General features: G+C 42.7%; 2 protein-coding genes across 14 annotated transcripts in view; one reads left to right on the top strand and one right to left on the bottom strand.

Moving 5' to 3' along the window:
- ARMC2 (armadillo repeat containing 2) overlaps positions 1–3,041 on the top strand; it is a 75,825-nt gene extending 72,784 nt beyond the window's left edge. For all 8 annotated transcript variants that reach the window (XM_068184207.1, XM_068184208.1, XM_068184206.1 and 5 more), the window contains one exon: positions 2,682–3,041. The gene's annotated coding sequence lies outside the window, so the exon portion shown is untranslated. The remainder of the gene's footprint in view (positions 1–2,681) is intronic.
- Positions 1–24,948, bottom strand: part of SESN1 (sestrin 1) — a 78,719-nt gene that overhangs the window by 1,740 nt on the left and 52,031 nt on the right. For 2 of the 6 annotated variants that reach the window (XM_068184213.1, XM_068184217.1), the window contains exons 2-9: positions 7,769–7,834; positions 6,685–6,885; positions 5,547–5,729; positions 4,150–4,392; positions 2,747–2,894; positions 1,785–1,897; positions 1,344–1,534; positions 968–1,112 (exon numbers count right to left, since the gene is read on the bottom strand). In XM_068184213.1, coding sequence (XP_068040314.1) covers positions 968–1,112; positions 1,344–1,534; positions 1,785–1,897; positions 2,747–2,894; positions 4,150–4,392; positions 5,547–5,729; positions 6,685–6,885; positions 7,769–7,834 — 1,290 coding nt within the window. Of the gene's footprint in view, positions 1–967; positions 1,113–1,343; positions 1,535–1,784; positions 1,898–2,746; positions 2,895–4,149; positions 4,393–5,546; positions 5,730–6,684; positions 6,886–7,363; positions 7,484–7,768; positions 7,835–13,199; positions 13,270–14,828; positions 14,853–15,274; positions 15,369–24,948 lie in introns of those variants that run through there. The other 4 variants (XM_068184212.1, XM_068184214.1, XM_068184218.1 and 1 more) reach the window with 4 other exon arrangements.

Here is a 24,948-nt window from a genome sequence, read left to right on the forward strand (position 1 = left end):
ACTGCATTTCTTTGAAGATGAAATCAGAAATTTGTTGGGGGTAGGGTGTGAAAGTATTTTTTCACTGACAGCAGGTTGCTCTGAGTTTGCTCTGCCATGTAAGTTTGTGTGTGGTTTCATTTGCATGATATCTGTGAGGATGTATGGTTATTGCGTTCAATGACACATACTTGAATGAGCCTTGGCTTTTTATGGCTATGGAGATGCAAAGTTTTGGGCTTTAAAGAAGGATCTGTGTGCTTGGAAAGCTCATCTATCACAATTAGTCTAACCAAAACATAGGCAGTGGTTTACTTGAACAATCTTAAATCATTGTAGTTACAGGACCCTGCTTTAAGGGGTTTATCAAGAACTCGAGCCTTTATTAATATGAGCATGAATGATTTCTGCTGCTTTAGGTTTTAGCATTGACTTTAAGTGAGGCCAAGAAATACCTTTCCAAAGAAAAACTGAAGGATATAAACTTAATGGATTCAATATCTGGGAGTTGACAGCAGGAAATATGACTGGGAGGTGTAATTCAGGCTGTAACCCAGCAGCAGAGCTTTTAGGCTTTGAAAAAAAACTGTTTTGGGGCTATCCATGCCAGAAGGACCAGGGGACTGGAAAGACCCTGGGCCAGCCAGAGAGCTGTTCCAGGTCTGCTGCCAAGGGATGGATGGATCGTGCACCACTTTCCTGCCTCTCTGGGATACAGGCAGTACTGACTGCAGTTGAGGTGAAGCTGTACCATTCTCATGTCTAACCCCCTGTACTGCTCAGAGCTTGCCCACTCCATGTCAGCTGTTAGCCAGCACACAGGCAAGAGGAAAGTGGAGATTATTTCAGCCTGGGAACACGACACTTCCCAATGACTTGACTGTGAACAGAACCCCAGGAGCACCAGCTAAAGCTTAAGCTGTGTGGCTGCCAGGGAGACACTGATCTGGGGCCCGTGGCTGTCCCTCAGCACGCACACCAACCGTACCTTCTCAGAGTGTTCAAACTGTCTCCAGAAGCTATCATACATTCTTTTTGTGGTCTTTTCAGGAGTGCAAACCACAGTCTTGATATAAACTTTAAAGCTGCGGTCCAACAACTGATTAATTTCACCATAGTCATAATCATCGTATCTGTTTGGAATTGAAAGAAAAACACTTTCATTTTCTATCAGCAGTTATTTCACTTGCATTGTTTCTAAGTTCCTATGGCAAAACAAATTATTGGGTAAGTGTAACACTAGTGGCCCTCCCCCATAAACAAAATTATGTTTAAAAATACAGGCATGCTTGCTTAATAAATAGTTCTGGTTCAACCCAAGCAATAAAAGCCAATGTGTTTAGAACAAAAGCAGTAAAACTGACCTTATTCCAAACATACAATGAATATAGTTCCAAATAGCTCGTCTTAGCATTGAGGTATCCACATCTTTGTGCATGGCCATTGTATTGTAAGTCAGATTATAAGCAATATGGAACTTCTCATCAAGTAGTTGTCCCACATCTGGATAAAGACGATTAACCAAGGAATAGCCATGGTCTTCCCAGGAATAATCCTTAGAATAAGTAAAAATGCAGAATGGAGCATTTCAGAAATGAACTTGTGAAGATCCAGAGCTTTAGTATAGTTAAAGATCCCAGGGCAGATAGTCCAGTGGGGGTGGGGGTTGTTCCTTTGCTGGCTTAATTTAAGCCTCACCCACAGGGGCAGTGAGAACACAGCCATTTCCAGGTTTGGTATCTGGTATCTGGCACAGTGAGCAGGTTGTTCCCTAAGCCTCCAGATGGCAGCCCCCAGCCTTTTACCTGAACACGAAAGGTGGGCACGTGCATTCCGTGTCTGGAGAAGTCCTTGTAACCATAGCTCGTATCCTCAAAGTGGCGAGACACATCTCTTGTTGCTGCAGATTCTTCATCTTCTGTTAATGTCAAATAGAATTTCACACAATTTGGAAAGAACAAATTGGAAGTGTATGAGCAGAACACCTGCAGAAGAATGGGTCTCTGTGCTTTTTTAATAAAAAAACCATTTTCACTGGACTACCTGCATTAAGATTCTCTGGTACAGTTCTGTGACTGCAGCTATGGTGTTCAGAAGCAACTCCATGAAAAACACTCCGTTTTTTTTCTTACAGACAAACATCTTTTTTGCCCTTCTGTTGTACTGCAGTCTTCACCCTATCCCCTGAATCTGGGGGACGTATTCCCCCTAACTCAAAGACTTGGTCTGTAAAACTGTCAGGGGAAAAACCTGGTTTGGAACAGAGAGCTTATTAAAAGAGAGACTTCTGAGACTCTCATGCCAAGTATGTCTTAGAGGAAATTGTATTGAAGAGCCCATTACAACCCTAAACTTTTAATAGATTAAGTATTGTCTCTCAGTTAACTGAAAAGTAATGTTTCATACACTTAAATAGCAAAGCATGTCAAGTGTATTGTTTTTAGAGCATCTTGCAAGATGTTTAAATCTCCTGTGAAACTTCTAAAACTCTCAAGAGAGAGAGTCCATTTCTTCTGGAGATTTCTAATAAACACAATTTTGGTCAGAGTGTGTTTTGGTGTGTCTGCGAGCAGCCACATATCTTGGCACTACTTTGCTTTTAAGTGTTCCTGAGAGAAAACAAGGCATCCCTAATCTTGATTCCTTCAAAGAAATGGTAATGTTTCTGTGACATCTAATAGCACTTCTTTCCCCTTTTGCAGGAGTATTTCCACACATAATTTGGAAAAGTCTTAATAAATACATATACAGACTACATCTGCACTACCTGAAGAGCACACAAACATGCTTTCTCTCTTCTCTCTTTCAAAACGCGTGGCCATCTCTTCTTGGCTGGCTTCCTCTTCATCTCTGCACTCCTGCAGCTGCTTCATCTTCTCCATAAGAGCTTCAACTTCACAGACAGACTCTGTAGACTAAAAAGAAGAGAAAGACGTTTCAATTTCATGCAACAGGAACCGACAATGATGGCAGAAATTGCCAAGCCAAGAAGTTTAAACACAACTGAAGTCCTTTACATCTTTAAATAAAGATATTTCAAGGAACACAGTTTTTGAAAGAAACCTGTACTGACACAATGGTTTACATTTAGTCATCATCTTTTCTTAATTAGACCCTGGTATTTTGAGCATGATTTAAAAATCACAGCATTTTGGAACTAGTTGTTCTCACACTAAAATTAGTTTCTCTTAGTCTAAATGTTCAGCAACTGAAAAACAAGGAGCTGTAACAGAAATTCTGATAGAGGAAGTAACCACAATTTACCACCCAACTGTATTTTTCTCCTCCTCTGCTCACAAAGAAGAAACATTGAAGGAAAAAGGAAGGTGAGTATAAATGTAGATTTAAGGAAGCCTCAAAAGAAAGCCAGTGCAAGATAATCGTCTTTCACAAGAGTTGTTTTAACACCACAAGAATTCAGTAATTGATCTTGTCAACATTCATCAGCACCAAAGTAGAGTAAAATTATCTTTAATTTATACAGTTCTGCCCCTTTCCTCCCTGCCTTTTGCAGTTTGGTCCTTCAGAGAGCCAGCAAGCTCCATCAAACAAATTTAAATGCCACCCACACCACTGCAGTAAAATATCACAGGCAAGGATCTTGCAGTGAGAATACCCTCATGGCTGTTCTTAAACCAACACTTAGTTCACATAATTCTTTTCACCAAGGGAAAACAAGTCCAGATCAGCATAACAGCTGCAGGCAGGAGAGAGTGTTTTAAGGAGAGTCTCAAAGTTGTGAATGATCCGTTAAAAATGGTCCCTTGTGTGATGCATGACAAACACCTCCAGGCAAAAAAAGTCAGAGCCTGAAATCAAGGGAAGAGCCAACTTTCCACTGCACCGATGAAAAAAGCATTCCTGGCCACTGCTGCTCAGGACACATGTCATGAACTAGCTGAGGCTGGGACTCATCACAGTTCACCTTTATGCATGACAGGCAGAAAAACAAAGACAACAGAGATTGTGTCTGCTTCTCCCTTTGGTAGATTTCCCCAGCTTCCCAGTATCATTTCAGCTCCTTCTAAATGCATTTTTTCAATACCCACACCTGGATTAGGCTCATCAATCCCACTCTCAAAAGAATGAAAAGAGACAGGCCACGTATTAAGTTTACAAAGAAATTACTACTACTGTTGGAAGAGGTTGTTTGTTCAGACAGACACTTACTGGAATACTTCCAGCTGGGCTGGCATGGATTTCATCCACCCCGTGGTAACCATTTGTTATATCACATATGCAATAGTTACTGACTGAGGGGGGCCTGAAGGTGTGACCCCCTTCACAGTCGATCTCTGGGCTGATCCCACAGCCAAATGTGAAGGAAGCAAGGGAGTGGTAGTGTGTAAGGAGAACGACTGCATGGATCAGCTCTGCCAGGGACCAGCTGTTCTCTTCTGTCTTCAGAAGTTGCTTTAAAAATAATGCAAGACAAACGTATTAAAGTAATTCATTTGACCCCACCTTAACGCAGTTTATCAACACATTTCTTTGTCAGGTAAAATTACTTTTCTGACATCCAAACATGCTTCCTAACTCTCTGCTGCCATTAGTGTGCTCAGTGACCTGCCAGACACAGACCCGTGTGGTTACGCCACAAAGGACACAGCTTCTCTCCCCTCTCTGTCCCTGGGCAATTGAGTAAGTTGGGGTTTCTGTTTTGCACCATGTGGTTTCTGTCGAGGCCATACCGACTTGCATTGAAATTTCACACCTCTGATGAAGGTGCAACCACTGGTCTTTACAGCATCTGAAAACCCAGGCAACTCCCAGGCAGATCGGCTGTATAAAAACCTGGCACAGGCTCCCTCCATCTTGTCCCTGTGGGTGGAATGCTCTAGATTCGACAAGAAGCTTCAAACCCCAACTTCCCCTTCAGGCAGGAAAGTGTGGGAGGTTTGGGGCCTTCTGGCAGAGCGTGCGCCCTCCCCCACAGCACAGCGTCCTGCCTCAGCTGGACCTGCCACCACCTCTCACCCGGCCAGGCAGCACGGAGGAAGTCCCAGCACCCACATGCTCCTTGCTACAGGCACAGAGGAGAGCAGAAGGGGTGGAAGAAGCAGCCTCTTAGTGGTTTGTTGGTGCTGCAGTCCTGGCTGTCCTGTACCACCACCACTCCCCTGGGCAGCTCTGCCAGCCTGTTCTCTCCATCCCACCCGAAAACTTATCACTTGAACTGGCAGCAAGCCAGACAAAAATGTGGTGGCTGGTATTCTGCCTGACCGCTGGCAGCATCTCAGAAACACCCGGGGATTCTGGCTACTGAAAGCACACAGCTTGAGGAGGGAGGTGCACACCTGAGCACCTCGTCACTGCACCAACAGAATTCCAACATGACAGAGAAATTTCAGGGTGTTGTAAATTGAATTTTTTACTCATTTAACAGCAGTTATCCTGTTAGTTTTATACAACAGGGCACAAGTGATACTAAATCATGCAGTGATGTAGCACTGAAATCAAAGTCATACCACAGAACATCTTTCACCCTGTCTGGCTCTGAATCCCAAGAATCTGTGATTGCTTTACTGAAAAAAGGGGACATTCACATTACTCCATGAAAGACCTACCTCAATATGTTCCTTGGTGATAAGCCAGGGTCGGTGAGCCAACATTTTGTTCAGTTCTCCTAAATTTTGCAATTTTTGAGGTGCATTTTCCAGACCATTCAACCATTTCGGGTCTCCACCGACATGAAGGAAGTCATTCACATGGAGGTTAACAAGGTAAGAGCACTGATGTCGTGCTGCAGCCTAGAAGGGAAAACAGTGTGATACAGAAAACAATTACAGAAAGTTAGTACTTCATGACAAATACCATGAGGTATCATTTCCTCAAAACATCCAGGAATAAGACTTGCACTGATCAAAGACTCAAGTAAAAAAAGATTTCTGAGATTAACACATCAGCTTGTTTTGATTATTGTTCTTGCAACATAAATATCCCTTGTTCATACACACCATCGTTATGCTGGCTACAGGTGCAACATGCCTATACCCAGGGAGAAATACAGGCATGGATTTATTGCATGTCCTGAAGCAAGTAATCCATACTGCATCCTACTCCCCAGGGGGAAGAAGCTGTCTCTAGCTGCATCTTTACCAGCAACAATCAAAAAGCAGGTTTTAGATTGCATATGGCAAGAGAGACTACGGGCAGCTTCTCAGCAAAGAAAGGCCCAGTATCATTTACTCCAACCTTTTCTACATCAAATTAAGACACAGCCCAAAACTTTAATTCAACTTCAGCAAGCAAAGATCATTGAACTGGCAGATTAAAAGTTAGAAATCAACCACTTTTGGCAGAAAACTTGCTCAGAATTTACATATTCAGAAATGCACAGTGGGACCAACTATTGAATTAAAGAGAAGTGTATGTGACAGGACACAGATACAAAAACAAGCTTTCTTGAGAAACAGTTTCTGAGATAGTAAGGAAGCCAATAACAAACAAATTATCTCATTTCTACAGCATGCTTTTCCCCTTTTTCTTACAGTCCTACCAAATCTATGAACATAAAGTGCTGATCTTCTGAAACCATCTGTAAAGCAGACACCAACAAAGCTACTCTGCTTTTCCAGACACCAACAAAGCTACTTAGCTGCTGGTGAAATGCCTTTCCAGCTAGAAACTGCAAAACACAGCAACAGCTGCTGTCAGACAGGGCTGGAGCCGCGGCCAGCGTGGCGGTTTCTGCCGGGTGCGTACCATTATCCCGATGTAGTGCCGGTAATGGAGCGGGAGCGGGCCATCCATTTGCAGGAGATAGTGCTGAGTTTTTAGAAAGCTTTCGAGATACTGCGGGTGGAAAACCATCACCAAGGTGACATTGTCCAGTCGGCCCAGCGTGGCAAAAGACTCTGCAAATAGCGTGTGCATCGTGGCGTCCTCCTTTCCCACCTGAATTGTCTGATTGGAGAGAAGGAGCAATGAGCAATATTGTCCAAGTACCACCAATAAAATAGCAAATAAATACATTACCACAGAACCCAGAGGCCCCAAGTGCAAGGAATTATACTATAAATCTATTACTGGCATTAAATCAGTGCACATAAGGCACATTAAATCCCTGTAATACCTCTCATTTAGGAGATCACAAGTGGTTATACCAGCAAAAGGAGATTTTTGGCTTTAGTCTCTCTCTAATACAACACTGACTTCTCATTTTTAACTGTCTCACCTTCACTTTCTTGGATACCCCAGGTTAATCTTAGTTTATTATAACTAAAAGCTAATTGAATCATCACTTTTACTATGGGGAAAAAAGGGTAAGAAGCAAAAAGCTGGCTAAGATGACAAGAGAAAAAAAAGGAAATTGAAGAAGACTAAAATTCCTAGAAAACCACAGGCATATTACTAACTTTTCCTCTGCTCCAAATTCTCTTACCAGACAATCAGGAGAGAAGCAGCAGAAATGCTCATCCACAGCACTCTGAAGCTTCTCAGATTCTTCAGAGTGGTACAGGCAGCTCAAGAAAAAGCAATCCCAGAGCAGAGGGGCAGGTACCTTGTGGACCAGTAGGAAATTACATCCGGATGTTCACAAGGAAACAGTATTGGGTTTCTCTCATACTAGATAGCAGCATGGGAGGGGTCATAACTATTCCAAAGCTCCCCAAGGCTCTCACTGTTCTGTACACTAGAACTGTGGCCAAAGTCTCAGGACTGAATGTGATCACTCCTGAAAATGTTTTGCAGATCAGCAGCTGTCCTGAAACCACTGTGGGCTGCTACTAAAATGATGTTCCTTAAAAGCATAAAGTTCACTATGTACTTGAAAACACTACCACACCTCCTTCTCAGGGATGAATCTGCTTGGTCCGTGTCCCAGTGGTCTAGGAATTCGTATTCCAAGTTCCTAGAAAAGAAAATTACACCACCTCAGCATTTAGTTATAAACAGCTTTTTAGCTGTGGTTGCAAGAAAGAAAAGAGTTCTTCCATTCAGAGCTGGGCTTATTTGGGTACTTGTGGTACTCTTGCACGGGCACTTTTACTAGTACTGTTTGTACAAATGCAAATCATTTTTTATACAAGTGCTTTATAATTAGCTGTACTTGTTTACAGCACACTGCCCCACTCCAGCAACAAAAAGTTCAACAACAAAGGCCCTGTCAACCAAAGAAAACACACACAAATTTATATGCATGCACACACACAAACACACTACAGGCTGGTTCACAGAAAATTCTGCATAAAGCATATTTTGGCAGGGTGTCCAGGACAAGGAGTTCCGAACATGCCGGCTGCTGTGTGGTTATGCCACTGATACAAAACGAGGCTGCTGTGTGTGTGTACATCCGCAGTTCACCAGCACACAACACCCTGTGCATCTGTCAGGAAATGAAACAGCTGTAACCCTAATCAGATTTCTTCTTCCCAACCTCAAAGAGCACTTAAACTGCTGAAAGTACCTGATCTACATTTGCATCTGCTTTCTTTTCAAGATAGGATAAAAAGCTATTCACATTTGCAGGGAAGGAGGGAGGGAGAGGAATTTACTTCATCAGAACAGCAGCAGCCACATCCTCGAACCCACTTGTGTGGCTGTGTTGCCTTGCAGGGAAGGTGGAGGCTGGATAACCCTGGCAGTTCACTATTTGTCCTCTCCTTCGGCCAGATGAAGTTTTCTGACAGGCTTATGGCACCCTGGGCCTTTCCTGCAGCCAAGGAGCAAATACATGGAAGACTTGGGTGCATTTGTGTCCTGCCTATTAACACAGTTCCCTTTGGAAGGGGGGGAGCCGTGTGTTCCGGGGCAGTCTCTAGCACAGAGCAGCCCGCTGAGAAGGCACAGCAGGTTCCAGGGGCCAGGTACCAAAGCAGGACATGGCCTCACTTCACACTTTCACACGTGCCCCCCATGCCATTGCTGCAGAGGCTCCTCTGCCGTGTGTGTGGCACTCGCTGCAAACCAGCTCTTCTGGGGGGATTACTCCCCAGTGAGCAGTTTGGCTTCCCCAGGAAAGATGGGAGCCCTGCCAGCTGATGACGTGGCACTCTTACAGATGGAGGGAGACCTGGGATTAAAGCTGAGTGCTGAACACTAGGCATTATATAAACTAATGGTTTGGGCTCCTTACCTGTGCCCTCTTTCCCAATCATCTTTTAGAACATATGCATTGCCTCTGTTCCATAGCCAAACCCACCCATTTTGTGACCATACCAACTTCTCAAGCAGGTTTAGATGAATAAACACCAAGCACTGAGCCAGTTCAGCCCACACAGAGCAGAGGGGCACCTTCAGCTGGTCCAGGCCTCAGAGCAGATGATTCCCTGAGAGCTGCCTGCCAAATGCAGTTGTTAACTTTGCCACATTTTCCCCACATAGGTAAAGCTGTCATAAATATTCAGTACTTAGTAGTGGTTGCACTCACTACTGCACTTTTTTTCTCTTTAGCTGAGGTTTCTATTTGCACTAGTTTCACTGTAAGAGAAGCAATTTTATTAATCAGTTACTGTTTTCTGAACTTTCCCCTAAGATTAAAAAACAACTTCAGAGAGCTGGAAACAATGAGTGCAGGCCTAAGTGGCAACTGCCAAACTCTTTAGACTCTGACAGTCTCCTTAAATCCCAAAGACAGATGCCTTCATTTCTCAAGCCTTACTTGGATAAAATAAGATCAAAGGGCATCTCTTACAAATAGTCTTTTCACTTTTTCCCCTCAGTGTAGCTTTTTCCTGCTATGGGTCCCAACACATACAAGCAAATTTTGCCTGTCAGCCAAGCAATGCCACTTGTAGGATGGAATTTATCAACATCTCTCTTTAGAACTTCAGCAGAGCTTCTTATTTTGGCTATAACTACACTCAAGAAACATCCTATAGCCAAAAAACAGCAAGCAAAAAGAGAGATAATTTAAATTGTAAACAGGATTTAATTTAGCAGATGTCTGCAGTTTGCCAGATCAAGCCCTCCAAGATAAATACCTTGAAGTTTTAATTCTTGAACAACTGTTTTTCAGTTTTTCCTTTTCCCAGAACAGTTAGAGAAAGGAAAAAACCTCCAAACCCAGATTTAAGAACCTGAGATCAGCAGACTGCTGATGTATTTTGCTTCACAATCTAAAATACATCACAATCAATACACTTCTGTTTATTAAAGCATACAGAGGTCAAACTTAAAATTGCACAGCACGTAACAGGTTATATTACTCAACCATCCAAACCCTCACTGCAAAGCGACTTAAGAGGTTTTTTAATGATTAAATGAGTTGCTTTGTTTTCCATCAGGAGAGGGATCATCCCACTGATATCATGGCACCAGCCTAGTACTTGAGAATCTTGAGGTCAAGGCTCTGTTGTGACAGAGACGTAACAAAGGATTTGTGAAGATGAGCCTGTTTCCCGTCTGCAAAACGGGGGTTTCTTCCAGAGGGTGCTGAGAACAGAAGCAACTTGCCATGAGATGCATGCTTAACACAGTCATGAGAGCTGTGTAAAATGTGACCCATTAGAAGCCTTTTGAAAACTTGTTCTTCAGTTACAAGCTATGGCAGACCTTTCAAAAACTATTTTTCTCTCTTTTTCGGTAGCAGCATTTAATCAAGTTCTCCTACTACTTCAGAAATAGCTGCGCTTCCAGCATCCCAGCATTTCAAATACTCGATAACACAGTAATGATTCTCCAAACAGTCCTAGTCAATCTCTCCTTTGTCCTGAACATATGTCTGTGCTTCATGATATCCTTCATTAAACCTCCATCTTCCAAATACACTCAACTCAGGGAGCAACACTCTCCCTCTCAAAGGCAAGACCTTCATCCTGACCAGACACACCACTACCTCTCTCTCCTGACCTCACTCCTCATCTCACCTTTCTCTTAAAGCACCATCTCACCTGAAGCACCAACAAGCACTTGGTGAAGCAGTTGTGTCTAGGACAAGCAGCAGCTGGAAAAAAGCCTGTATTCCTTTTGGTTATTCCAAAAGTATAAGCAACTTTCATGCGATTCCAGACCACAGAATTGCACACCAAAGTGACCTACTTAGTGACATATTCTCTGCATCAAACTTCTCCTGGCTCCTTTCCTCCTGTTTGTCAACCTCACCACACCACTTTCATTCAGTCTAGAAACTCTGCAGCTGAAAACAGCTCAAAGCTCAGCAGAAAGCCAACCACAACTGAGGCTTTAGGTGCAAATAAATAATAACAATAATAACAATAATGATGATGGTGATGCATCAGACACACTCCATCTTCAAAGCCAGAACATAAAACTAAGGTGGCTGCAAAGCTGAGCACCAAGGGTGGAACACCTAGAAGCTCAAGCTAATGGAAGGAGGTGGGCCTTGCTGGATGGCAATCCACTTCACTGCTCACCTTCCGGACATACCTTGACAGAAAAGCAAGACTTTAGCCATGTAAGTGCTGTATTGCTGCATTGACAGAGACAACCTCAGGAAACACAGAAAAGCCTCCCCTTCCCCCTTATGTAATGTAACTTGTATTTCTGCACAGCCACTATTATTATTTCCATGGGAACTATGCTCACCAGGTACCCATCATTTCTCAATCTACACATCCCTCACCACTGCCATCTCAGCCCAGCATCACATCTCATGCATTTAGATAATGCAAGATTCCTGTAAGGTAGGACAAGGGCATTATCTCCCATCAAGGAGAAAAAAATCCCTCAGAAATGAAAAACCTGCACATCTTAGAGAAGCTGCTACAGAGCTGAGATCTCTGAAGTCACAGGCTAATGCCCTATCAGACTGTGTGCCTGTTCAGAGACTTCTCAGCCAGGAAATGCTTTATGCAAATTTACACCAAGAAAAAGCACTGCAGAGCTGAGACAGAAAAGTTAATGAGACAACTCTGCAAGCTTAATTATATACTTCCCAGTCACCACTTACTCTCACCAGTCTGGCTCAATTAGTACATCCAACTTCACAAGGACAACCAGACCAAAAGCCTGTACTGCCTGCACATACATGCTCAGGGAAGACCACTCTAAAGCCTCAAACATTAAATTCACACAGTGTAGAGCTTTTCTGCCTCTTACAGGTGTTGATCCAGCCCAATTTTTAGATAGCTTTTTAAGCCTCTTGACAGGAACATCATTCCTGTCAAATTTATGTAAAAGCCCGAGATAAAAAACTGAACTGCAGTAGTGTAGAAGAGGTTTGTAAAGACAGTACAACACACATTACCTCTGCTAGTAATAGAATATCATCTGCTTTGGTTCTGAATCTCTTAAAAAAAAAAAAGTCACAGTCTAAGCAGACACACAGTATCTGAAATTTCACCTAGAAACATTGAAAACAGAACTAAGCTACAAGCCGGGTCACAGAGCCTCTGGAACAGGAACATCTATCTAACCTAAGCTACAGTTCTTCCTCCATTGTATGCCTAAAATGCTTTTTCAGATCCTTGTTCGTCCCTCACTACTGGCTCCTTGCAGCTAGAGCTCTGCCCCTTACCACAAAACCTCTCCCAAAACTCCATGGTAGTTTTGTCCAATGAATGTGGGGACTGTGACCAAACTGCTAATTTTCAGTCATTCGGGATTGATGAGCTATGATCCACAATACTCACTCAGACTGCTTCCCTGGTGTTAGCACAGTGAGTCATTTTGCTCCCCTCAAGTACAGTCAGTACTACTATCAAGTCTACCAGATTTGTATCTACCAGAAAGACTTATTTACATACTTACTTGCACTGTCTCTAAATGGCAAAGGGAACATTTTATCATAGACAAGCCACAGGCAAAGTAAAATTATAATTATCAATTTACTTCACTAAACTACATTTGAATTAACATCTTTATCTGAATCATCTATGTCCTGATTAAGCACTAAGTGCTGCTAGATTCAAACAAAATTATATGAAAATCACACCCCATAATACAATATAAAATAATCTAATGTAATGAACCAGAGGAGGGAAATGAGATTGAAGTTAATTTTTTGGAGGTAATATTTTTTCTAGATAACCAGTCATCATTTTACATAATCTAAGTGCTTTCCTACCCAAGCTCAGGGTTAAGAAAGGCACAATGAGCTGTGAGTTAAAAACTCTTCAACACAATCTCCCAGTAGAATTAACTCCTCCAGTATGCCTGGGCTGAAAATTCCACTTAGTATAATATGATGAGCATTTGAAGTACAGGCATTAAAAATACCCATTTAGGGCTTTATAAGCTTATAGGATGAAATGCCCCATAGCATATAAGTGTCCAAGAAGGTTGTGAAGCATTTCCAAGGGAGACTTGGCACTTACCAGTCTAAGAGGCTTCATGCTGCTCCTGCTGCTGTGCTCACTGTGAACTGTCTGGTTCCTACTTCCTTTTTAAAGGCCACCGACAGCAAAATCTCACTGGTGGTGACACTGAGGCTACAAGTGAAGTTTCCTTGTTTAGGACCTTAACAACAAGGACTGGCATAACTGGCCCCACAGGGCAAGCTGTGCCCAAACTGATACATACTCAGCTTAAAAACTGTATTTTCAGTTCTGCTAAATGCAGTAGCTACTGTAGTTTCCATACTGGTCAGAAAACTTTTAGGAAGGAGGGAATTAAGAACAAAGAGTGGTGATTAAATATATTTCTTTTCCTACACACAGAGAAAGCCTACATATTTTCCAAATGTGGGGCTATGCAGAGCTGGCCATTTTTCCTATTTTATTTGTTTACTTAATCCTGAAGTAGCTGCAATTGTTGTGGCTTTCCCAAACAAACCATGATCCACATTAAAATGACCGAAAAAATTTATCCTAGAACTGCTCATGTACTTTAAATTTTGCTACAGGTTCCGTTTGCTGGGTATTTCAGACTGTCATTCAGCTGAAGCAACAGACATGTCTCCACTTGTACGGATTTAAAGAACTGGGAACAAGCACTCCCCCTCTGTTACAAAGCGCTTTGTTACACAGACCTAGCACTCTTCACTGGAATTAGAGCATGGCAAATGCTGAACTGTTCCTCTTTCATATAGAGTGTGTTATTCTTACATGAATTTAAAGACGCAAATGACTTAAATTTCATTATAATTTCTCCGAATGTCTCAAAGTCTTTTGAAATACCTGATTTTAAAATCAGCCCCATCTAGTTTATGTGACTTGATTCAAGACAGAAATCAAGGCAAGGAAGGAAGAGTGTGTCCAAGATCACGCACCTTGTTCACAATGGCAGGAATAAAAGCAAAGCCCAGACTCCTCTGTCTCCATCTCTAGCACCTCTTTGGTCATTTTCTAGGACCGAGCAGTACAAGCAGGTTCAGCTGCAGTAGTCTCAAGGTGCCTGCCTGTGTGCTACCTACTCTTACTCAGCATCAACAGCTCTTCCTGAAGCGGTTTTGTGACACAACTGCCTAGAGTCCACAACCCAATTTACTTTTGATATGAGCTCACTGAAACTGAGGCTGAGTTTCAATGATTAGTGCCTAGCTTTTTTTATATGGCACTTCTGTAATGAAACAGAAAGCATTAAAGGGCACAGGATTTCGAACGAATGCCTGCGATTTCCCTGCTGTAAACACTATTTACATACCAATAAATTGGTGACACAGAAGGAAACAGTCTAAATGTGACAGTAACCGTTTGCATTACATAGATTGTACTGCTGGATTATGTCAAAGCAAAGCCTATATCCATATATATGTACCCATGTGTATCCATGAAGTACTGGGTTACTCTAAATCAGAAAAATACAAAACAGGCTCTGCCGCAACCTACACCAGTTCTGAGGATTTAAAAGTTTCCTTTAAAAGAAGGATCTTAACTTGGTGACACTAAGAAATTTACAAGAGAGATCCAAATCAGCAGGTTTATTCCTGCCCAAAATAATGCTCTTGACTTGCATTTGTTTATAATTACAGCCCTTCCCCATGAGAAACACAGGACCAGCCATACTGTTTCAAAAGGATAATCCAAATCTATGCAAGAACGATGTAAACGCCTGGCAATTCCGAGGCAAAAACCACCTGGACGATCCCGAGAACTCTGCAGAAGCACCCGGTCACCACACACAGCAGCGGAACACAGCCCTCCTGGGAGCAGAGGAGTCGCGGAGGATAGCGACAGCAGCTGCACTGTCACCGCAGGCAGCAGCTGCTTATCCCGCGGCTGAAGAGGACCTGCGAACCCCCGAACGACACCCTCCGAGCGAGAGCCCGCAGGGAAACGCCGCTGCTGCCTCCTCAGCCCCGCGGATGATCCGCAGGGGGCTGCCCGGCTCCCGCCCCCGCTTCCAGCAGGGATTTCTCTGGGGGATGCGCCCGGGGACAGAGACTCCCGCCCCTGGGGGCCTCAGCGCCGCGGGGACGGGCGGCGGGGGCACCCCGGCCACCCGCGAGTACCTGGTGCTGCCGGCCCGGCCTCGCCACCATCCGGCCGGTGCTGCGGGGCTGGGGCCGGGCTCGCCGCTCTCGCAGCCCCGCTGGGCTCTGCCCCAGCGCCGCCGGGGCGGTCCCAGCCCCGTCCCGCCCGCCCGGTGCAGGGGCGGAGCGGCGGCCGGGGCGCTGCCCCGCCGGGGACCGGGGCTCGCCGCGACCCCGCGGCTGCTCCCTGTGCCCGGGAGTGGCACCAAATGCCCCGGGCGGGGGCACAAGAGGCGGCAGCCCCCGTCCAGTCCACCCCGGCCCGGCAGGACAGCCTCGAGCCCCGGACCCCTCGGCTCCGTTCCGCTCTCCTCCCCGGCACAGAGACGCTCCTCGGACGATGCTTTCCGCCCCACTCTCCTGTTCCTTATGCAAGAGTTTCTACCTTCTCTTTAAGCAACAAAATAATTGCGGCTTTTAAACCGAGAAATCGCAGGAGGTTCACATTTTGCAGATAGTTGTGTGACTAAGTGCGCTGCTGCAGCAGAAATCTGGCCTCCTGCCTATTCCCAAGATCATAACAATCCTGGGCAAACATATGTTTTGCAATCGCATCAGCAAAACACTCGGCCTTTGTTTGCAGCAGGCTGTGCTGTGCCTGCCGACCCCCCAGGACTGTAAACTCTGCCAGATGCCTCGCATCTCCCACCTCTTTTGGTCTGGCATTTTATGTCATCAGTTATTTCAAAAGAAACAGTCCCTGAGCTGGCCCATGTGATTTTTACTTCTTTTTTCTTTCACAACATTATAAGACCTATAAAGCTACATTCTGTTAGATAGTTTTACTTCAAATAATTTGAATTAAAATAAAATATGGTAGACCCCAAGAGGAGATCTTCTGTTGCAGTTTTCATGGGAGAAGGCCAGGACAGCTCTGAACCCCTAAACATACTCACCTGGGGGAGGAAGGCTTCTGCCTACAATTCAGGCTGTGTAGTTTTGAGCTGTACCAAGTTATCTTAACAACCAAGCAAGGAAATTCCATGACACTGAACTTTACACTTCTGTTAAATGTAAAACTGAACACTGCAAAATTGCACACAAACTGTTCCTGTTATCAAACCTAGCAGCTAAATGGAGAAAACACTGAGGACAGTGCTCTCAGGGGAACATGGCAACATGATGCAAGTCAGCACTTTGCACATCTCTAATTCTTGAGCCTTAAAGGCTTTCTTTCCTCTCCTGTTTTCAAACACCACCACGCCTCTGGGTCATGGAATTAAGGCTGGAGAATCAAGGGATACTCTGTTGCTCAAGGCTTAGCAGCAGTTACAAGATTAAATTACCTAGAGATGTCCAAGTACCACAGTTCCATTCCTATCTGGGGCCTTGGCTTGAAGCTGCTAAGTTTCTCCAGAAGAAACTGAGTGTCCTTACCTACTTGCACTTTATAAAATGCTCAACAGAAGCACGAAGAAAGAATAATGCAATACTGGCAGAGAAGATTGCATTTTGTGAGCTAATAAAATAAACTAATGAAGAACATTGTTCTTCAATTCCCACTGTTTACTTCCTTACTTCAGGCCAAGGTATAACAAAAAGGTGGCATGGGCTCCTCTTTCAGCACAGGCAGAGAACTGGCTAGCGCTTAGAAAAACTATTGAAAGGGAGAGAAATTACCTGAAAGCTGAAACGCAAGAAGATGCCTCACCGTAAGAAGCCTCCCTGGATGACAGACAAATGGTCATCCCCTTCAATGAATTTGTTAATACCCTTGGAAGAAGGGGTGGGGGACGAGGAGAACTCCCTCACTTCCATAGTGGTTTTGTCCCCCTGTGGTCATTTGTACTGCCTGGGTATTTGTGAGGAAGCCTGTTTATATTAACAGTTGTTCCTATACAAAGAACTTTGGCAGATCCAGATTATTTTCTGGCATCATCCAAGGAAAATTCTCTCTTTAAACAACCAACTCAACAACAGAAGGTAGGGAATTGTATCGTATTCTCCGCTTTCTCTGTCAGGAGAGATGGAAGCAGTGACAGCATGTCAGAAAAACTGTGTACAAAGGGGAAGAGGAAGTTGCACAGCCACAGCAAACAAGTAATAATGGACTTAAAAGCTCTCCCATATGGCCAGAGTACACAAGCCCTGCTCAGGCCCCAGGTATGCCTCTGCAGTAGCAGAATCCCATCGCCCAGCTTGCTGCAAGCCCTTTCTCCACCCCAGCCCTCACACAAGTATTTCCAAAGTGCAACTCCTCCAAATGAAAGAGCCCACACAAACCTGAGCCCCCTGCTCCTCTATAAATCAGTACACAACTGCAGACTGAAATTATTCCTATTTGTGAGCTAGTATGACCAGTTACATGAGCAATTTCATAACAGAATATGGCACAGAGCTCACTTGGGTACTGATGAGTGCAAACAGCAGTGCAGCTGGGGAACACGGGGACAGATCCATGGTTTGGTTTGCATAACTGGAGCGTTCCCCTGGGGAAATACAACAGTATGTTTGACCATGTATCGATGCAAGCAAACAGATCTAGTGAAATGCTCCTACGGGAAAACACAACAGATGTTTAACATGAAAATATCAATAGATACCGAGTTCCTTTCACCCAGAAAGAGTGCATGAGATATACTCAAAGTAAACACCACCTACAGCATGGAAGCACACTCCTTCATAGCAAGCATATCCATAGAGGTTGGCAATTAACATCTGTGCACTCTAAGTTATCAGAAATGCAATTTTTCCTTATCGCTACATTTAAAGAAAAGCCCTGGGGAAGCTGAAATGAGACCAACCAGCTACAGTGTGCAAAGCCTAATTCTGCAAACAAAAATGTCTGCACTTTGCTGCTTTAAGTTGAAACAGTTCTGTTTCAGCCCAATAAGGCAACTTTTTGAGTTAAGTTCAGCACAAACATATGACTCCAAAGAACTGGCAAACCTAGATCTTAAATTCTTTCCATAGAAAAGCCATCCAGGCAGGAGCACTTGAAATGCCTGTTATTGCAATGCCCTGGATATCAAATTAGTATCTTGGAGGACGATCAGATGATTCTTTCCCTGGAACATTTACAACTAAAACCAGTTAATTCTTTGGGGCTCTGAGCTGATTTGTATTTGTTTTACCTCCACCGAATATGGTGCCTCAATGATGTCACCAGGTGTTTCAGCAATGACTAAGCAGCCCCACGCTGGCTACTATGAACATTTCCCTTTGGATTCCTCTCATTCTTTGCTGTCCACAGCCACTAACCTTTTCATAACAAATTTCTTACATGTCTTTTAATCTCTTCTATCCCTTGATTATACATTTGTTATTTCTCAAACAGCAAAAATCTTTATCATGATAAAAATATGGTACAGGAATCAAACCATTCATTACAGTGATGAAAGAATTTAAATTAAATAGAAGAACGTAACATTGTAGCATGCAAGTAAAAAAATATGGCCAGTATTTAAAAGCATTCCTCTTGATTTAACCTTAAACTGATTGTCTGATTTTAAAAAAAAAAAAAAAATCATTCTATTACTAGAATTGGTACGCAGTTCTAGGGAGGAGAATAAACTGTATTCTTTGTACAATCTAAATTCTTGCTGTATTTGTCAAAAAGGATCAGCCCTTTAGGAATGTCACTACACCTGATACCTTTATAATAATAACAAAAACAAGTTGTTTATTAGACTGGAGGGCTGACAATTGGCCACATCAGGAGATAAGTTTAGCCCAATATACAGAAGCTTTCCTTTTGTAGTCTTTAGGATTGTAAGGTTGGCTAAGACCGAACATTTTACCCTATTCATACATTAGATTTATTGTCTTTTCTTCAAACCTTATCTGTCTGCAAATTGCTATTTTTCTGTTTCTAGACCCTGCTTAAATGCTGCTTTCCTAATGGCCACATCTTCAGCATTAATGGGCAAACGACTTGCAAGTGATCATGCCGGTTTGTGAGCAATCATAAATCAGGCCATTCATTCCCAGCCTACTGTATTTCCCACCAAAGACACCATCTTTTCTCTCAGAGCTGCAAGAGGCTGTGGGACTCCTTTGTTTCACCTGAACTGTTATTACAATTGACTGACTTGAACTCACCAAGCTGCAAGAACTTCAGTGGTTTTATTTGTTTCCTGAACTATTTGGTTCATCACTTAGGACTCTTACTGCCTCCAAAGAGTCCTTCTTCTGGTATTTTCTACCTTTAAGATATCTACAGCTCACTCCCACCTCTAAACCACAAGTTGTTTTGTTTTTAATGTCAGCACGGCTTATCCAAATTTAACATTCTGTTCTGCAGTTATTAGGTAGCAGAAGTACAAAGTTTAATTTAGGGAGCTATAAGAAGTTTAGATCTTGAGATTATTCGTGCTTTGGCAAGGACACAAAAACAAAACTATGGTTTCTAAGACTCCTGTAAATAGGTAGATTAAAGATGCATATCTAAGCTTAGAAGACTGAAAGAGTGCCTTACCAGATTATTCTTCCCCTTTTTTATGAGGGTACGAAGCTCTTCCCAGGCTGATAGGGAGCAGCTGACCTATCAAAGTTGTTTGTCTGGCTGGCTGTGGGTTCTGCTGCTGCTGTTCTGAGGTGGCCCCAGACTCACACACCACATAAGAATACTCAGGTTAACAAGTGTCCCCCAGATCCAGCTCTCCCAAAATCAAAGTCTGTGTCAGCTAGTTTCAAAGCTGACCTTGGTATCTCACAGGTAACTGCTGAAGTAGAGGGTGTATAGAGAGGGGAGTGGCTGTCGAGCTGCAGATTGTCACCACTCCCTGGGGAATGGAACATCTGCGGGCTGCCAGTCACTCTGCAGTCTCTCAGTACTAAATAAGCATTAAGGTTAAACAAAACTAGTTTAACCTTAATAGAAGAGTGTATTTAGAGTTCAGACAAGAAAAATAAAACTTAGCTCACAGCTGTCTAGAACTGGTTTGGCCGAAATAAGTCACCTCTCTTTCCTTTAGTAGCAAACTGCTGGGTCACACCAATGCTAAACATATTTCACAGCTCCTTGAAGCTGAGATACATTCTACCATCTTATACTGATGTCCCTTTCCCCCTAGACGAATACTGAAAAGGGATGAATATGATGTGTGCACTGAGTGAAAATTCACCCTTAGGAACTTCCTGCAAATCCTAATCCTCATGACTGATTCAGTGAGACAATTCAGTACGTTACTTGCTATGCTGCCTGGAATGCTGTCTGACCCTGCATCACCACTATCATGTAAAGATGCTTTTGGAAGACCTGTCCTGCAGGGATGGAAGTGTCCCTATCACTCACTGAGAAATCAACTGCCAACAAACCTTTTGCACAATGGAAACATATGTCTTCAAAGCAAGGGAAGGTCAGCTGAATCATCTCTGTGAGTTTAAGGCGTCTGTTTTTTTTTTTTTTTTTTTCTTTTAAATTGTATTTAACCTCAGAAATAGTCTTTAAATGAAAATAGAAGAAAAAAACAGCAAAATGCATCTCATTACTAGCTTCAAACAGAAATAAGACACAATAGCAAGCACATGGGAAGAAAGAAAAGGCCTTTAGGAGTACTGGAGTGTTACACTTGGCTTACTGGAAGTGGCTGAGACCATGACACCAAGTGACCCAGAGCTGCACTGCTGTGAGGTTACAGCCAGTGTGCAGGAAATGCTGTGCAAGTGTCCCATAAAGATGTTGCATCTAAAACCTGCTCTCATATTCTGGAACATACAGACATGCAACCCAGAAATACATCTTACCAGAAGCTTTTTGCCATCTTTACTCCTAGGGGCTTAAGGGTGTTTCTTGAAAATTGCTTCATACTCTGACCTGAGGCTCATGCCTGACTTGATTCTGCTGGTAAAATATACAAAAAGCTTACTTTTGCAGAGCCTTCACTAAGAAACAAACTAGAAATTTATAAAATGCTTTTTTAAGAAGTCAAGTCAACCCATAATCTCATATATACTCATACTGCATTCAAAAACTAAGATACTTTTGTGTGTTTTCTTTTTGTGTGTGGTTTTTTTTTTTTTTGTTTTTGTTTTCTTTTTTAATAAATTCAATGTTTTCCCCACAAAACCACAAGTAACAAGACTGGAATATGACAAAATGTCATGCCATTTAGTGTACCTCAAGACTCAGCTATTTATCTGTAGCTTGATTTTCCAATGAGATAAATTAAGTGAAATAGTACTAAAGTAATAATGTAAATTACTGCTAGAGATTCAGGAACCCTTCTGTCAGTAACTGCACTTTGGGGAACTGTTTTGTGGCTTCTTGCCCTTGCCACTTTCAGGCACATGCTCAGAGTGCCTAAAAGCAGCAGCCAGGAAGACAAAAAAAAATCAGTTCTTTTGTTTTCGGTTTTCACAGTCTAGCTGTGTCCCAATTAATGTCAATTTTTAATTTTTTTTTTTTTTTTTTGAGTCTGGAATTCTGGAGAAACATCACAGTTTTTTCTCAGGGAAAAAAATCCAAATAACCATAAAGCTGTATTCCCCTTGCACTGTCTGTAATGACCTATCTTGTCAGGAGGGTTGCAAGTTCCTCTACTGAATCTCTCTCCTTATTTACTTAATATATGGAGCCAACTACAATACTATCATATAAGATTTATCAACTCCTTTAGAACAGTATCTTGGCAAAAAGTTAAGTACAAAAGTAAACAACATCATCATAGAAGAGCAACCCATATCATTGATTTAATGATAGCCATTAAGAAAACAGATCATTCTCTAGGTACTATTCAACAACTGGTTGTTATAAGTTAAGGAGACAACACCAGATCTATCACTATCATATCAGATCTGTTTCTTTTAGCTTTTGTACTCAGAGACAAACCATTAAGACCTCTGGATGAGGAGAATCATAAAAAATACCCAGATGCATCATGCATTTCCTGTCATTTTTTGGCAATTTTTATTGCTGTTTTGTTTAAATTCAAACAGCACTGTGATCTTCATTATTCCCATTTTCAGAAGACATGGCTAAGATTTTTGAAACAAGTAATTTTTTGGCCTTTGCTTTCTAAATCAGAAGAACTGAGAAAAGCACTGCTTTCCTGCTGATACAAACCCTGAAAGATCCGGCCTGTCTCCTACTCAGGCGTTGATACCATTTGCTACAGTGGGTCTTACTATGTTGCCACTTGAAGCAACACGTAATTTCTTCCTCTTACAGCGAGTTAAGAGGTCACTGACACTCGCTGGGGGTACACAGCAGGGAGCAGAAGCCTCCCAGCCCATCAGGAGCCACCCCTGGCCCTGTGACCAGCACTAGCCAACACCCGCTCTGATGAGCCCAGCAAACTGCAGTGCCTCTGCCAACACGTGCTTCAAGGACATGGAACACGTGCCCCTGTTTAACACAGCACAACTTCTGCATCCTTCTAAATCCTGGAAAACTTCAGAGCTTGGAGAGCTCCCTCAAGGCACCTGGGACAAAGTGGCCTGGCACCAAGCTCCTGCGGGAGCCAAGCTCAAGCCACCGCCACCTTGGCACTTTTCCACTGGCCACAAAAGCTTTGGGTCCCCACAGGACAATGGTAAAGTCACAGGAGATTTCTGCAACTGAGCTGCTCAGGACCTGAAAAAACCCATATACTCTTCTGGACTTTGTAACATTGCTGTCTGCAATACTGTCATCTAAACCATGCAACTGTTAATACCTTCCCCCATCTACCTTCTCAAAAGCATATTTTGTAGGGCTACTAAACCACAACAGGCTTGAAACCAATTCTAGCACTTTCTGTTCAAATACTGTTAAGTTTTTTGTTGGGTTTTTTTTTTGTTGGGTTGGTTTTTTTTGGTTTTTTTTTTTAAGTTAACCACACAGTACTGGAACTTAGCCTTAAATCCACTGTTTGTTACAATCATCACTTTAAATCAACCACTTGCTGTTGTGAGAGATGATAGGCCACTTACCACTGCCTACCTGCCTACTTTCTATACAGCATTTTCAACCCATGACAGATTCTGTCAGTCTTGGGAAAGGCCAGCAGTGACTGCGTAGCCCCTCAGATTCACACATGCTGAAACCACACAGAAAATACATATAAGCAGATGTGCTGTAGGAGACACAATGCTCTCAGATTTATCAAAAGAAGGATCTTGTAATCAAGTATCTTGTAATCAAGCTACCACTGAAGCCTGATTAATAGCAATTTTCAAATGTAAAATAAGTAAATAAAGTACAAGTAAGTAAATGAAAATGCACACAGACCATACTAAACATACACAATTTTACTAAGACAGGATTAAAACAGGAGCTTTTAAATCTGGATATGAAGCTATATGCATGCAAACACCTTCTCATTTTGTCAGTGAAGCTACAAATCCATACCTGACCCTCTGCTCCTCACCAGCATGACAACTGCCCTCTGGACACTCAGCAGGGATTCCAAACCAGTAAAACAGAGCAGAAAACTCAGGCAGAACTGGACCACATTTTCCCTACTGATGAATAATCACTGAAGCCTGTAAACTAAAATGTTAGCAAAAAACTGGTTCATTTTCTAACTTGCCTATATTACTAATAACAGCAGAGATGATGACTTTATCAGGGTGTGTTTGTCATTTTTCTGAGATGTCCTTCTCTTGAGAGAGACTACCACAAAAATAATTCATTCTATTATTTTTGTAAATGTAAATTTCATTCAAGTAACAAATGATAACTTAATGTGAAATGTGACTTGAAAGAAAATCGTATGTCCCATCACATTCCTCTGAAGCTGGTAGGGTGAGACTAAACTAAATTTGGATTGTAGCAAACAAGGGGCAGAGGCCAACTCTTCAGAGCTGCAGCAAATAAAGAGTTATTTAGCAAAGCATAGGTCTGGAGATGTCAAGGATCACTGCACAATGACTAAAACATACAAGACTGAGATGAGTTCCAGAGAAATAATTTTGGTGAGCCTAGACCAGGGGTTCACAGAGAAACCAGAGTCAGGATTGGCACTAGGATTTGAACCACCACTGACTAGCAGAATTCAGGCTTTGGGCTAAGGAATGAGAGAGAACTCCTTTGCATCATCTCTCTAGATTTAAACTTATGCCTAGTGGGAGTCATTTTGCTAAGGCAAGGTGTTTGCATGTCCACAACCAGCAGCTGAAGTGTAGAACTTGTACTAACCAGGATCCAGAAAGGGAGGTTCAAATGAGGCAAATGAGAGGGCTCCCTGAGCCTCCTCTTGTAACAACAAGAGGCTGATTCTTTGCTGTGAAAGAATTAATAAATAAAACACTGTGTACCTGAATTCACACTGTAATATCATCTATATTCTTTCTTCCACATGCAAGGGCCACATTTTCTACAATGAATTATTTCTCAGGGCTATAGAACAATAATGCAGCATTACACACACAGGCAGGCACTTTCTTTATAGCTGTCCTACTCTAATTATTTTGTTGAAATACAATCAAGACATTGCTGGGAGGGAATGTTTTAAACTGGAGTCACTTGAGACTTCAGGTTGTTTCTGGCAACACATTGCCCTGGCTGAGGGAAATGGTCTTGTACAAGCAACCAAAATTAATCATCTGACCACGCCTAAGCTGACCCGAACAGGAAAGAAAGATAACCCCCACATAAGCTTGTACAGCAACTATGTTAGGAGTGAAGGACTTTGCCCAGTTTCACATGATACAGCAACTGGACAAATTCTCCTAATGGCTCTGAACCTCAAACACAGGCTGCTCTGAAAGCAGAGGGAAGAAGAAATTAG

This window comes from Anomalospiza imberbis, chromosome 3 (genome assembly GCF_031753505.1).
Source record: "Anomalospiza imberbis isolate Cuckoo-Finch-1a 21T00152 chromosome 3, ASM3175350v1, whole genome shotgun sequence".
Lineage (NCBI taxonomy): Eukaryota > Metazoa > Chordata > Aves > Passeriformes > Viduidae > Anomalospiza > Anomalospiza imberbis.